Raw genomic sequence first — 16,215 nt, forward strand, 5'->3', positions numbered from 1 at the left:
TTATCTTTAGGAATTGACACTAAAGAGTTTATACAAACCTCCTAGGCCTTCCCTTACTGCTGTTCCCTGATGATGTTCAACCAGGTGGAAGTGGCCACAAAGCTATGGAAAGTGGGCGTGTCAATTTTTTTCCAAGTGTCAGGGTACTGTGAATGCATGGCATTAGCAGAACAGCCTCTTGCAGACCTTGCCTTTGGGGAGTCAGCTTGTAAAGACAGGAGAACTGGAGCCAGGCTTTCTGCACCGGTACAGCTTGCTGCAGAAATGCTAGACTAGAATTTTCTTGACTGGCATAGGTTGGAATATGTTGTAAAATAACAGTTCACTGTGCATGTATACTTTTTATCAAATTCTTCTTGATCTATGTTTTGCGGGGTTGGCTATGTTCTTCAAATAAGGTCTTTCAGGTAAATACCATAATCCAACTATTTAAATGGAAGGAGCAGCAGATGTGTATCACAACTCAAATTAGTCTTTTGCTTTGATTGGTCCTTTTTATTCTTCTTTTTTGTTGCCTTGCATTGTGAAGCTAAGCCTGTAGTTGCAAAATTCTGTAACATGGGAGTTCAGAGGTTCCACTTTAAGAAATATGAGCTGCGCTTTTTTTTTAATGTAGGATCCTGTTACATTGATTCAAGGACCACTGACATTGTCTTATATAAAACAGCAGTTAGAAAAAAATACTAACAAAATAAAGCATCAAGCACAGTGCCCCAGGGAACATCAGATGTTACTTGTTGTGTCTCTGTAGCAGAACCTTCAGGGCTCGCCAACTGTTCCCTACCTCTGAGGTTTTATTTCAGCTGTTTTAGGGCATGTTTATTTCTAGCAAATCAGAACAATTAGCATAACAAAATGCCTGATTCTCCATACTGAAAGCTTTTGAAGTGAGTACAAGTTGACCCACTAGTTACCCCTGTCTGCTTGATTGTGAAAACTAGTACATGAGTCCAATTTATGAGACATACGGGAAAGGCTTTCTTTTCTAAGTTGATTCATAAAGTTGTTTTGTACAGCTGATGGGCTTTTCAGCAAATATGAGCAACTTAGAATTTCAGTTGCAGAATCAAGTTTTGAATAAAATGGTAGGAAGAAGCATGAATGACTTAGCAAGGTTTCATTTGATTTCAGCAACTGTATCAGCAAAAGCAGTATTTACTACATGACTTGTGTTTTTTATTAAATCTGTGCTCTTAATTTTGAATTCCATCTCAAATAAAGTGAAAAGCAGACTGTGCTGCATGAGAAGAGCATGTTCAGTGTGTCGCCTCTAGAAAGGTGAGTCCTGCTTAGAATCGTAGAATAATTTGGGTTGAAAGTGACCTTTAAAGGTCATCCAGTCCAACCCTTCTGCAATGAGCAGGGACATCTTCAACTAGATCAGGTTGCTCAGAGCCCCATCCAACCTGACTTTGAATGTGTCCTTCCGTATGGCATCCCATCCCTCAGGCGTGTCAACCACACTGTTCAGCTTGATATCGTGAGCAAACTTGCTGAGGGTGCACTCAGTCCCACCGTCTATGTCATTGATGAAGATATTAAACAGCACCGGTCCCAATATGGACCCCTGAGGGACACCACTCATCACTGGTCTCCATCTAGACATTGAGCCATTGACCATTACCCTCTGGATGTGACCACTCAACCACTCCTCATCCACTGAACATTGCACTCATCAAATTAGTATCTCTCCAATTTACAGAGAAGGATGTTGTGGAGGACCGTGTCAAAAGCCTTGTAGAAGTCCAGACAGGTAACGTCCATTAGTTTTGAATGAATAGCGGACCATGGTTAAGAGATCATGGTCTGGATACTTTAAAGCTACTAGAATCTTTATCCCCTGCTGATTCTTGCCAGAAATTACATGTCTGTACTTTTACAAAAATCTGGCATGAAGAAAATGACTTTTCTGTACTAACTTTGTATTCTGATACATTGCAGTTTAACCTAGCCCTTCTATTCAAGGAGAAATGCAAAGGTGGAAAAAAGCCAAAGCTATCATTTAATTATTTGAACTAGAAGACCTTTTGGTGTGCCAGTCCATGGCTTTAAAAACTTTAGCTATGCTATGACCATGTGAGATACCTATGTAAGGAATTAAGGAGTATCACTTTACTTCACAAATGAACTGTCTGTAGTGCAGAAGGGAAAATAATTTTTAAGAAGTTGCAGTTTGACTGCCTGTATGATAAGGTGGGTATGGGCATAACCTTAACTACAGTGTTTTGCCAGCACATGATCTAGCACAGCTGAGTTTTACGCCTGTGATTATTGCTTATGGGACAGACTGACTGTATTCCCCTTCTGTCAGCTCTTGTAAAACTGTCAGAGACCCTTCTTCAGTCTTCTTGTGTGTTTTAATTTTGGGAATCGGGATTCTCATTTGGCAGGGACATTGTGTCATATCAAACGGGTGCGATAAAGGTCAAAGGAAATGATCAAATATGTAAATTTAGTTAGGGTGATTTGAGTGTTAGCTGATTGTGAGGGAGAGAAGGTCATTGGTTTGTTTGACTGTGGCCTTGCTTGGGATCATATTGGTTTGATTCAAAAGCAGTTGCTAGACTTGGAATTAAACTGTGTGGAGCGGGAACAGAAATAGAAAGAATATTTTAAAAGCAGAAAGAGCAGCAAAGGTCAGCTTGACCCTTCACCTAAATTTGGCAGCTGGGTGCAAAACTTGGTCTGTGAGACATCTGAAGAACTCATTTGTTTGCGGAGTTACCTGAGCTTTTGATTGGCAGTGTTACCTGATGCGTTCCTTTGCTGTTCTGTGTTCGCTTTCAATTCACAGCGTGCTATTTTTACACTTTTCAACACAGATGCAATGCTCTGTGGTTTTGCAATAAGAGGCAAATGGAAGCTTTAAATCTTTTTTTTAAGAAAAAGAAATCTGCTTAACAGGACAAAATAAAACATTATATGATCTTTCTAACTTATTTTCAGTTGAGAATTCACTATGAAAATTTCCAAAGTCTGAAATGTATCTGGTGGATCATAGATGGTAAAAAAAAAAAAAATCAATGTTTATATGTTTCTTTTAAATATCAAGAAATATCATAAGAAAAGATTGAAAGCACTTCGTGTAGATTGTTCCTGGAACATATCTAAGTGGCTTTTATCTCCTGGTTTTGATTATTTTTTTAATTTTATTTTATTTTAAGAGCTATAGGCAGGAAAGTCTCACTTTATCCACTTAAGAACAACAGGAATGTGGGGAGAGGGAGAAACGACGAGAATGAAAAAGGACTTGGTGACACACATCAGTTTAATTTTAGGTGGAATACATATCCCTTCATGCTAAAGGGATTCTTTTCATCTTTGGCCAGAGACTGCAGAATGACACTAGCCAGTTGACTAGGTTGAGGATGTTTTCAAGGGGTGACCAAACCATGTTTTGGTGCCTCTGAGATTCACTGTAATATCGGGTAATTGAAAACAAAAGGCCCAGTGGCATTTGAAACATTCACACTTTGAATAAGCTGTGAGACTGACACAATCATATGTGAGCTAGAGAGGAGGGGAAGAGCAGGGAGAGCAGCAACAAACTAGTTTATCAAGTGAAGTTAGTGGATTTTCCCCTCCACCTTTTCTTCTCTCTGACCCAAAGTTAATAGAAAATACTGTTTGTGTCTGGGCTTTTTTTTTTTTTTTACAAACTAGTATTCATTTATTTATTAAAATATCAGAGCCTTCTAAGTAGTAAAATTTGACAGATGACAAGGAAACCTCCATGTGAGGAAACTCATGGTGCAGAGTGTCTCCGTCAGTGACCTGATGCTCTGAGGTTGGCCAGCCCCTGCCTGCACCGCTTAGCAAGCTGTCCCGCAGTCGTAGGTCTGATCACGTCCCCCCAGTCTGGACAAGGGCCAGACTGCTCTTGCAGATCTTAATCCACCAAGCATCTAAGCTCTCTGCTGCTTTGGCTCTGCGTGCTGCAGTGTGCCTGGCCGTACCCTCTACCATGGCCTCCTTTGCCGAGTGCCAGGGTTACCTTGTCCTCCACTGGCTCGTGAAGTCTGAGCAATTTAAACTCACGCTTTCCTCTGACTCCAGCTGTGGAGGCTACACAGGCAACAATTTAGGGCATGGGCTACTCATGAGTGAACAGAAGCAGGTTTTCCTTGAGGTTTTGTTAATGATTGGACTCAATGATCTTAAAAGTCTTTTCCAATCCAGGCAATTCTGTAATTCTGTGATTCTGTTTTCACTATCTTGACTAGTACCAGGAGTATGTGTACGTCTGTATGGGTGTACATTTTTTTGTTGGAATGTTTCCTTACCTGGGTGGCCCTTTTGGAATTTAGCTGTGTTCATGCTCTTATTAATTTTCTTGATTCTCCCAGGCATATTGCCTGTCTTAGGCTGCCTGTTTCAGGTCAGCATCCAGACAGCAAAGGCAAAACCTAGTTGGTCAATTCTGCCGTGATACCAATGTCCTTTCAGGAGCACTCTGAATGAAAATCATTTAAAAAAATCATTTTTCTCTGAAACTAAATTCTGCAGGTATTCAGTTTCTCTTTTCATGGCAGAAAGTCTAAATCAAAAGGGCTGTATAGGTATTTGGGATGTGTTAAGCAAATTACCTAGGAGCCTTGATTTTGAGATTTCAGAGCTTTTATTCTGAAGAAAAATGATCACTTACCTTGCAGCCAAACCTGGGGAATAAAAAGTGTAGAAAGTGAACACAAATTGGCTTCCAGATTATGCTAATTTGCTAGACCTAGGACACTGGAGAAGAAGGCAAGGAAGGAAGGGATATGGGCTCATGGAAAATGGTAATCAAGGTTATTGGATCATGTAATGTGTGAGGAAGTATCTATGCTTGTTACAAAATCAGACTTTAGAAAAGCGTGGGCCGCACGAAGCTCATCTTGAAAGCATATGCAAATATGACAAACTGATTCTTCACAAAGTTGTCTGGAATTTTCCATAAAAGAGAAAGAAAGTAGAAGAGGAGCAGGTGGGGTTTTCTCCTCCCTACCACTACTTCTGACTGACTATGCTGGTAAAGAGTAATTTGGAATTTGTCAGACGTCTTCAATGCCTGCTTTTGGAGAGCTGGAGTATAGCTGCAACTTCATTTAATAAATAAAAACAAAGCTTTACTTTCATAGAAAGTGATATAACTCTAGTATTTACAAATATGCAACTATTTTCTGCTCTCTCGTTTGAAAAATTATTTTCAAGAGTTTGCTTCTGTTTGTAACTCCACAGAAGAATACTGCAGCAGTCAGCTGCTTGCTGGAGTGATACGGTATACAAATTAGACCTTTGTAATTCTTATTCGTGCTTTGAGTACTATGAAAAAATTGTAGCCTAATTAAGTAATTGTGGTGGCTGTTTTTTTTTTTTTTAAATAAATATTTGCAGCTGAGAGTTACAAGGAAACCCAGATGGTAAAGATAAAGGAAGAACCAATGGAAGTTGACATTCATGATTCGCAGGCTTCAGTGTCACCCAGCCAACCCAGCCAAAATGTTGGCTACAGCACTTTATTAGGGCGAGACATTAGTGAACACATGCAGAAGGCACCAGAAGGTCGTGTGCTCCCAGAAAGAAATCTATTCAGCCAAGATATATCAGTGAAGATGGCATCTGAGCTGCTCTTCCAGTTATCAGGTAAAAGCAGTGGAAATAATCAATAGTTGAATTTAAAGAAAAAGAGGTTGTGTATAGTCATTAAGGTGCTATGAAAATGTTTGAGAATGCGAAGGCTGAAAAATGTAGGGGTTAGAGCCCTTCTGCCCTCACATTTGGAAAGCAGAATTCTTGCCAAATGTCCCCCATAGTTAGCATATGCTTTAGAGCACTCTGACACTCAGGTCAGGTTTGCACTATTTGAACTGAATTGGAAAGCCAGAGTTCAGTTCCTGTATTTTGGAAAGCTAATTAAATAATTTGTGACAACTGGTTGATCCAGACTTTGGAGTATATGGGAACCTGTAGATGGCACATGCTGGCATAAGTGGCCGGTGGCTGCAGCATGCAGAGCTCCTGGGGCTGCACTGTCCATTTCTCTTGACAAAGTAGGTGAACCTCAGCTGTTGCATAAAGGCAATGTTATCAGCACTGTTTAATGAATGGTTATATTATACACATTGCATGGAACCCTAACACTAAAATATGAAGCTGAAAATATTTGTTGTGTGTTAGTTTAAATGAAGTCATGCCCATTCTCTAATCATGCTGTAACCATTTACCCCAAATTACTCTGGATTATGCTGTTATCAGCATTAAAATAGTTCTGCTGAATAAAACCTGATAGGGAAAATACAGTATATGCTAATCATATGTGTGTTCCTTTGCAGAGAAGGTGAGCAAAGAGCACAACCACAATAAAGATAACACCATTAGAACTACAACCAGGTAAGTACAGTCCATTGTTATCTACAGAGCTGTAGTGTAAATAGCATTGCCTCATTTTGCCTCATGAGCTCAAATGTGTCCGACTCCTTCAAATGTGACCTGATATCACAAGTGGTAAGGTATTTGCCATGAGTAATGTAACCTAGATCTAAGAAATTACACCTATAGATCTAATTGCTTACAATTCATGAGAAAACAGACCTTTGGGCCAAAATAACTGTTCTTCTCTGATCAAATATTCACACATGATTTTAAGAATTTTTTCTAGCTTTTTTCTACAAAACCTAAAACTTGAAAGGAACTGTGTAGTACATGCAATGCTTGAGGGAAGCGTGGGCTGACAACAGAATTTTGAGGCATGGACCAGTGTAAGAAGAGGTGATATTGATTCAGTCTTCTGTCAAACTTGGATTTCTTTAATAAAATTTCGGTTTAGTATTTCTATCATCTCAATGCATTCTAGAGATGAATTTTTAAAAATCAGATTGTAAGGCAATGCTAATGAAACGTTTGTTAAACATTACATTCACATTAATACAATAAATTAAATTATCCAGGAATTAAAACCATGATCCAGTTATAGCACATGCTGTTAAAGAAACATGCACTTTACAGTATTGTGGCTGGGAACAAGCCTGTGAGTTGTTTACATATACGTGAGCAACAAAGTGAGGTGTCCCTAAGGGAAAATTCAAAGCTCTTATGTTAGAAGTGGTAGTTAGAATTGATAAAATCTTAGGGGCCCATGGTAAGGAGTAGGCAGGGATTGGCAAGGACACATTTATTTCCTACCTGAAAGTTCCCTAATCAGTGTGGATGGGTTAGAGACTGAGCACACTGAAGTACCTCTGTACCCTTCCAAAGATGTTCTCAGTGTGTTCTGTGCCTGCTAACTAGGACAACTTTGTCCAGAAAGAAATTGAAAAGCATGTCTATTGCAGAAGAGAAGGTCTCTAAAATACATTGTTCTTAAATTCCTAGGCCTGTCCCATTCATTCGTGGTAGCTATAATAAATAAATACTTTAGTCTTAATAAAATGTCCACCTCAGTAAACGTACATTAGAGACGTTTTGATGTTACATGTTGATAGATAATTAATTTGAGCTTTTAATTTCTGGCTGCTGGCTTTCCCTGTTTGCCAGTCCATGGACTTGTGGGATATGCAACCTGCATAGCCTTCACATGCCTTCTTAAAAAGCATAAGCCTGAGAGATATATGTGGAGATAAATGCACATATTGTCCAGTTACTCATTAACTATCCAGCATGCTTTGCAGGGAGGAGGTGACAGGCAGATGAAAATAGATTTCAGTGTCTTATGTTGTTACCAGCAGGACTGGTGTGAGAATTGAGAGCTACTTTGGAATGTATCAAAGATAATTCAAACTGGAAAGGTTGAAGACGGTTCAAAGATAACTTCCCTTTTATCTGGCTGCCAACTTTTAAGAGGGTAGCACGGTTGGCTGTTGTCAAACTTGCACGGAGTTTTACTGAGAAGTCCTTATAATGGCTGCTACCCATCAGGGCATGAAATGCTGAGTGCCTGATTCAGTTCTTCTAGTGCTTTTCTTATCTTACCTACCTATCACAAGAAGACATGAATGAGAAGAGCTTCTTAAGGGGAAGTGAGTCAGTCTGCTAAATTCTGTGATCTTGCAAAAAAAAAAAAAAACTGACCCAAACCCAAAGAGCTGGAAGCCTTTACTGGTAAGGGTATGGCTCTTTCTCAAAAATAGAATGTGATGGATCAGCCAGAGGAGGATAGAGGCACTCGGGCTGCATTAACAAAATGTTGCAGTTTGGCTCATCAGCCTACATCTGGAGTAATGACAGAAAGGCCTTTGAATCACAATTGTTACGTAAAGTTTGCTGTTGGCTGCAGAGAACGAAGTGTTGGTCACGGGTCAGTGTGGTCCACCTGTGAGTAACTGGAGAGTAGAGAGGTGAGGCGGTGTCATTGGTGCGAGCCTTGAATCAACAAAGCCCAGCAAGATGGGGTATGCAAGCACTTTGTGCTGTGTTGTTCCATATTAACATTTCTAACTGTCGCCTATCTGTTGCTATTTCTCCTGTGAGTATTCCTGGACTTTGCAAGCATGTACTTCCATATGACTTTGCTTAAGCAGCTATAACTGGCAGGAATTCCTCACAGTTCAATGGTGGAGTGAGATGGTAGAGCCTGCCATCTGTGATACGAAGACAGAAAGTGAAGAAGCAAATGATCTGGAAGTGACTACTCAGCATAAGATGCCAAAATAAGTTTCTTTCATCTAGAGACCTGTGTAGCCATAAAACTGGAGCAGTGCAGCCAGAGAAAAAAAATGCTAAAGCATAATCTTCATCAGAAGGGAGTTGCACAGTGATCGAGAAAGGTTTACGTGGTTTCTTACTGTGAAGCAGGAGCTCCTCCCCCCATATTTTGCAGTAGGATTTGAGGGCGTATCTGCTGAAATAAAAATAATAACAGGGCAAACACTGAAGAGACTCAGCTGCCGTTCTAGAGGAAGGCAGAAAAAAGGTATCCACAGATGGTTCTGTAATCCACTGGAGGCTGATGGCAGAGAGGGAAATCCTTGGGACAACACGATGCAATCTTCAGCAGCAACCTGCTCATGGTACATTGCCTTGCCTGAAACAGATAAGTTCTGCAGCACTCATTTTGCTTAGAACCAGCAATGAGCAGTGTCCCAATGATTGAATCTAAGGCACAAGCAGGAAGGCCAACATGACGAATTACAAGATTTTGAAGAGTCACAGCAGTAATAAAACTTTTTTTTATTTTTTTTCTTTCAAATCATTTTTAAACAAGTGAGAGGAATGTTGCAATAAATGGTGCTGTATTTTTTATGCAGCATCAGTCTGGTTTATGTTATGTCACCTCTAAGTGGAAGTCTTGGAAAAAGTTAGGTTTTGCACATGTGTGCTCGAACTGTTTTACTTTATCCTAATCACTTGTTTTCTTGAGTATTATACTTATTCAGCTATCCACATACACTGAACTGTTCAGGTTGGGGCAGCTTCATGCCTTACCCTACAGCACAACCTAATGTTAACTGTGATTATGGTTCTATTCAAACTTTTGTAAAATACCAAAACATCCCATTAACTGTCACATACAGAGCAGCACAAAATGAATAATGGCCAAAAAACTTAATGAGAAAGTACATAACGTGTTTGCTGAAAGCATTGCATGATCAAGTTAACTAATTATCAATAAGTTTCTGAAAGGCAGAAGACATCTGACTAAAAATACAAGTGATTCAGGGGAGAACACCTTGTTCACTTTCTGCAGAAAAGCTCTGTGAGGGAAAACTTACACAAGTGCTGCTGTTTAGATTCACACCTTGGGAATCTGGACTGGTAGGGTCAACTTGGTTGGTGCTGCTGGCACACACTTTCTGGGTCCAAACTGACTGCTGTGCAACACTTTGTAACACCTCATCCTGAGAAGGTTCTTGGATTTTATTACTGAATAAGAACAGGCTGCAGAAATCATAGAATCATAGAATGTTAGGGGTTGGAAGGGACCTCTGGAGTTCATGCGCTGGCCTCCTGTCCTACACCTTTCAAACACCTACTATACATCAACCCGCTAAGGATTCTCAATGTGAGAGAGATCAGATTTAAGGTAATTCTAATTTTGCTTAGAAGAAGTTGATAGTTAGAAAACAGTTTTCTGAGAAAAATTGTCCTTTTCCATTTTGAATTTTTTTGATGTATCTCTTACGGATGTCTGCCTGTACTGTAGATAAGGAATTCTTGTTCTGTTATGATCTTTAACTGAGCAGAAAACAAAATACTTTGACATAAATCCCAATTCACTATACTGAAATTGACTTTTTACTGCTGCCTGTTGTTTAAAACCAAAGCACACTATGCTCTTTTGAGTCAAGTAGCTGTTAAATTTTGCACTTCATAGTCTTTGGGAAGTAACCATTCAGTTAGCTTATATGAATTTTTTTTTTCTTTAAAAATCAAACTTATGGCATTAATTTCATTCGTGGAATGCTGTGTCAGAAGAGAACTATTCAGCATCTTAACCTAAAATTGGAAAAATTGTGTAATTATTTTAAAATAATAGTAGTAGTTTAGTAATTATTTTTTAAATAATTACTATATACATCAGATTATTAAATAATATTTTCCACCTTTCCTGATTGTCTTCTCCAGATATGACAGTATAATACAACTTTTTGGACAGTATAATACAAATATTTAATGCATTAATTTTAGTGATCCATATTGTATTGTGATAAAGCAGATCTGAGATGTTGAAATGTAGTTAAAAGCCTTATGGGAGGACTTCAGTTTTCACTTTGAGATGCAATTTTACCAAAGCATGCCCCTTCTCCACTCCGTGTCTCACAGCCTGCATTCTTTCAGCATGAACTCTGTAAATGAAACAGGGCTTTTAAGAAGATGGTATCTGTTATATTAAGATGTTAGGGTAAAAAAAATCGTATTTACTTTTTCTGTTAAACATTTTGTAAATGAAAAGATATCTCATTTTTTCCTGTAGTCCTTTCTTTTCTGAAGACACCTTTAGACAATCACCGTTCACTTCCAACTCAAAAGATCTCCTGCCTAGTGAAACTACTCTTCATGGAAGGACACCTGCAGCAGGTCAGATACCTTTCCTTTCTTTAATTGTGGTTAATATGTATTTTTAAAATTTTCTCACTGTGAACTCTACCACCTGACCAATGCTCTTAAAATACATTTTGCTGTGTCAAAAGGTGTCTCTCCATCCCAATTAGTTATTATGAAGAAGAAAAAGAAAAAAATATTGATGAAGCATTTGTATTAATAGTCTTTAAGCTACTATTTCCATGATTTGCACGAGAGTCTATAACAGATTAAACTCAGCAGCATTAACAGAGGTGGGGCTTTTGTGTGTGTGTCTCCTATATATAAAGGAACTTTACTGATGTGGGATTTGTCTGCTGTTCTGTTATTGGTGATTGCCATCTATCTCGCAGAGTGCAGATGAAATATTTGCGATATGTTTATCAGAGTGGCTGAGCTCGGCAATACAATTTTCCTGCCTTTAACAGTAATTTAGAAACCTTTTTGGAAGGACGTGGAGCTCTTAAAATATACTGAAAGTCCCCCATATCTGTGGGTACATTCCCACTGATCTTCTGAACTAGTTAATAGGCATTTTATGTCCAGGTGTAGCTATATACGGCATTGAAATGGAAAATATAGGCACATAACAATGCTATTCAAGGTGGCACTGAACACATGCAAAAACGTGATAACTGCCTTTACTGTCCTGTGCAAAATAACTCATTTGCTAGTTCACTTCAGTCTGTGCTTAAATTAATAGCTCTTGGGTTCTAAAGGTCAGTAATTACACAGCCAGCCGTAGGGGGGGTTATTCACCTTTTCTTAGCAATCAATAAAGTTTTAGGCATGTTACTGCTAATTTTCAGCTATAGACTGTCATTTAATTTACAACTTAACAGACCCTTCATTTTTTTTAATGCTTGAATAGTCATTTGACAGCTTGTGAAGTGGCAAATGAGCTTAAGAGCTAGAAGTTGTCTAAAGGTAAATAAGTAGAGAGGAAGAAGAATATTTGTAGCATAAGGACAACAGTCTTCAGACTATCCCCAGCCACACTTTTGCATGGAAGTAGTGGGTTTTGTAACTCGGGGTGAGGAGAACCAGATCAGGTGTGGTGCTTTTAAGTATTAAAATGTAAACCAGGTTAGCACTTCGATCTTGGCTTTTGACCTTGGCATGACATGGAATATTCATATACCCAGAGGAAAGACAGGAACTCATAGACTCCTCAGGCAGTGCTCGATACCTCTGAGGCCATGGCCTCTAGCAGCAATATTCTTACATCATACCGAGTTGAATGTGTAAGAATTTTAATTCCCTGTAAGACCTCATTTTAAATGAAGCCACTAAAACTGTGGATGGATTTTGGTGGCGTGTTAAATCTTCAGCTTAAAAGATGTAAAGTATCCAGTTGGTTATGACATTGTGGAGTGTTAGAATGACTCTAAGGAACTGGGGTTTATGTGTTTATGCTGTCTCATATTCTGCCTTATGAAATATGAGTAGTACCTTAATACGTCTGTATAATATCATACACATTGCTCTGTGATTATAAGATAATGTAAGATATGTAATAGCAGCATGTATACTGAAAATCAAAAACGCCAGTTTGTGCTTATTTTTTATTTTTGGAACAACTCTATCATTCCAAATAAGTTGATTTTTCTCAGGTTCATAATAAATTCTTGCACCTGAAGTGCAACTTCACATCAGCTCCAGGAATGTAATTTAAACTTTTAGTCAATTGCAAATGTGATATTCCTGTAAAAGAACAGCAGAATACCCACAGGTAGATTTCCCACAAGTTCCAGCCTTGCATGAAGGAATAGTCTATGCAGTGCTATGGATGGCTCAGAAGAAACTATACCTGCAGAGAGTAGCATAAAGGAACAGTAACAAGCACTGGTGAGGCCGCACCTTGAGTATTGTGTTCAGTTCTGGGAACCTCAGTATAGGAGAGATATTGAGGTGTTGGAGCGAGTGCAGAAGAGGGCAACAAGGCTGGTGAAGAGCCTGGAGAATAAATCTTACGAGGAGCGATTGAGGGAGCTGGAACTGTTTAGTTTCACGAAGAGGAGGCTGAGGGAGGACCTCATCATGCTCTACAATTAATTGAAAGGACATTGTAGAGAGGTTGGTGCTGGTCTCTTCTCACAGGTAGTTAGAGACAGAACCAGAGCTGCAGCAGGGCAAGTTTAGGCTGGACATTAGGAAGAAATTCTTCACGGAAAGAGTGGCCAGACACTGGAACAGACTGCCTAGGGAGGTGGTTGAGTCGCCATCCCTGGATGTGTTTAAGTGTCACTTAGATGTGGTGTTGGGTGATATGGTTTAGGGGTGACCTTGTAGTGTAGGGTCAATGGTTGGACTCGATGATCCCAAGGGTCTTTGCCAACCTGAATTGTTCTATGATTCTATGATTCTAAGCCGTTGTAAAGGCCAACAGGATGTAACAGAAGATGCTGTGGAAATGTGTATATGGTGTCCCATGGGTAAGTGGTATGTATGCCTTCACTTGAGATTTGTTTTGGGTTGCTTCATCCCTGAAACAGGATAGTAAGAAGTAAGAAAGAACAGCATAAGAAAATGACAGGAAATTTCCAGTCCAGTGTCATCTTCAAGTTGTAAACTAAAGTCCAAGCACATTAACTGCTAGTGGCCAAGCGTGTTGATTAAGCAGTGCTTGTATCCAAAAATGCCTTTGCTGCCAGTTCATCTGGATAACCTTGATGGAACCCCATGAACATAGTGCTTCTTTCCAAGAGAGCACCACTATGGGTGGTTGTATCCCCAGACTCCTGCCAACTTTCTGTCTGCAAACTTATTGGCTCCATAGCTGCCGAGGAATTGGGAAAAATGGCAGGAACATAGGACAGTAATATAGCTCATGTGTCAAATTCAATTCTTTTCTAATATAGGTAACAACATTATGTCATCTCATTCATTATCAAAATCCGTCTTAAACCTGTTGTCCTTGTTATTTGTACAAGGACACTCACCCCCTTGAAGAGCTGGGACCACTCTCTTCTCAGCCTGAATTTATTCACAGCAAGTTGTTTCACCAGTGCTGTCCTTCAACTTTGATAACTCTTCTCCTTTGTAATGTTCACCATCTGATGTGCCATCTTGCATCGCCCTAATCCTGTCTTCACTTTGGGAAAATAAGCCAGCCAAGATCTTTTAGTCTCTTTTAGTATGATAGGGTTTCCATTTTCTAACAATCATCATAGCCACTTTCTGTCTCTGTTTAGGGAAATTAATTTCTGCAAATACGTGGCCAGAGCTATATATGCTGTTTTACAGGAGGTCTTACCAATGACTTTTTCAGCAACATGCAATCTTCCATATATGTGTTGAAAACGCTTCTCCTGATAAATCACAGTCTTTTTAACTACAACATGCTGATGACTCTCAGTTCGTTTGCTAATCAAATAGTAGCATGGTTTTCTTTTCCTTTACAATTTCAGCTGATAATTTCAGCATGCAACAGAAATTCTTGTTCCTACTTTCTAAGCATATGACGACCTTGTAATTTGAATGGTTTCACTTGTTAGTGTAGCTCTTAGGATTATTTCTTTAACACTCTGAAATTTCTGCATATCGATACTACTTTCATTAATGCAATGCTGGATGTTTTTTTGGTGGTGATGCTATTAAAGAGGGTTTTCAGATACGATTGGTCCAAAGTTCAGTTCGTGAGACTTCAGCTTAGTGGCCTTCTGAGCACAAAGTACGACTCTTTCTCTTCGTAGCCAGGTTATAAGAAAATTTCAAGATCCAATATTTAAGAGGAAGAGCGCTCTTTGTAGGGCACTGAATGTCTAAGATCCCTAAGGAGTATGAAATAATTAGGAAAGACATATTAAAAGATGTGTGAGAGCAATGCACTGATCAGGGCATTTACTGGAGGGGAAAAAAAAAAAAGAAAATTGAATAAATAATGATATAGCAATGGATCTGGCCTGAAATAAATGTGAAGTGATCCTGATCAGCAGCAGTATCACAGAGAGGAGAAGTGATTCATATGCAGCAGCTTTTAAGTCTGGTACCCAAAGAAATGACACTGAACTCTCCAACAGCTGTCAGAAAGGGTACTCAGCAGCACTGCAGAAGTCATGGTAACTCCCTCATAATCTGTGGTGAATTCTTAGTATTCTGAGAAGATGAAAGTAGTTTCCTATAGTACATAGTTCAAGAGCATTGTATAGATTTAGGGAACTTCCCCTTCTTTTTAAGGTATTTTGTATGTTAATAACCTCACGGAGCTAGCTGTAGTTACATTACACTTTTCTGTTTTACTACTACTTTCCAAATAAACTGATTTTTACTAAAAAAATGGAAATAAAATAAAATAAAATAGAATTGATGTCCACATCAATTCCCTGCCCATTACAGGGAGGTTGGACTAGATGATCTCTAAGGTCCCTTCCAGCCTAGGCCATTCTGTGATTCTATGATCAAACACACTTTGCTCAAAAATTACCATAGTATCAAAGTCATATCTAATGCAAAGTCATATCCAAAACAATTCAGTAATTTCAGCTTTCCCCTCCAAGAATAGCAAAATGACCTTTCTTGGACTAGCAAAAGGTAGGGAGAAGAAATTATTTTCAAACAGTTGCTTTAAAGGGGCATTTTTATCTTCTGTTTTATAAGACTCTCCTTTTTATAAAATAGAGTTTAGTTTTATGGCAGTATATATAGTTCGGTCCAGATCACTAGATAAATTAAAAACTTGATCTTATGCTGGTGTTCCTGACCCCTAGCCAATCTTTAATGTGTTTTAATAGTTTTCCACTATCTCACTTCACTGACTCATTCTGTAAATCAAACCTGCCTTCATGAAATCCAGATGAATGATAGTCACTATTCCTTTTTTGGTCAGTTCATTAATATTGGTGTAGACTTCAGCCATGGGCTTAGGGGAGTATTTTTTCTCCATGTGTTTCTGTGTAATAATATTTTGTTATTTTATCTCCTACTCACCAAAGACCTGATATTCTCCTTCATTTACATTGAACATACCAAATACTAAAACAATCTCATCTGTAGAGGATTACATTTAAAAAAAAAAAGATCTATATTTTTCTGAAAATTTACTACTTCTTGCAAAACTGAAATTTTGATTGTGTTGAGTGAATTTCACGTGGCTAAAGAGATTTTTGGAACCAGAGAATTAGGTTTTGGGGAGTTGTAGTCCGTGACTAGCTCTGGCTCTGACTTTTTTAATTTTGTCTGTTGGTATCAGAGCTAAGTTTATTGGTGTTATTTATTTCA

At 38.8% G+C, this 16,215-nt stretch overlaps 1 protein-coding gene across 1 annotated transcript in view; it reads left to right on the forward strand.

The window, feature by feature from the left end:
- Positions 1 to 16,215, forward strand: part of LOC104275717 (zinc finger protein 827-like) — a gene marked incomplete at its 5' end in the record, with an annotated part of 61,475 nt that overhangs the window by 18,342 nt on the left and 26,918 nt on the right. Inside the window, 3 exons of the mRNA XM_009871752.1 lie at positions 5,374 to 5,622; positions 6,312 to 6,369; positions 10,889 to 10,992. Coding sequence (XP_009870054.1) covers positions 5,374 to 5,622; positions 6,312 to 6,369; positions 10,889 to 10,992 — 411 coding nt within the window. The remainder of the gene's footprint in view (positions 1 to 5,373; positions 5,623 to 6,311; positions 6,370 to 10,888; positions 10,993 to 16,215) is intronic.

This window comes from Apaloderma vittatum, unplaced genomic scaffold (genome assembly GCF_000703405.1).
Source record: "Apaloderma vittatum isolate BGI_N311 unplaced genomic scaffold, ASM70340v1 scaffold13486, whole genome shotgun sequence".
In the NCBI taxonomy this organism is placed as follows: Eukaryota; Metazoa; Chordata; class Aves; order Trogoniformes; family Trogonidae; genus Apaloderma; species Apaloderma vittatum.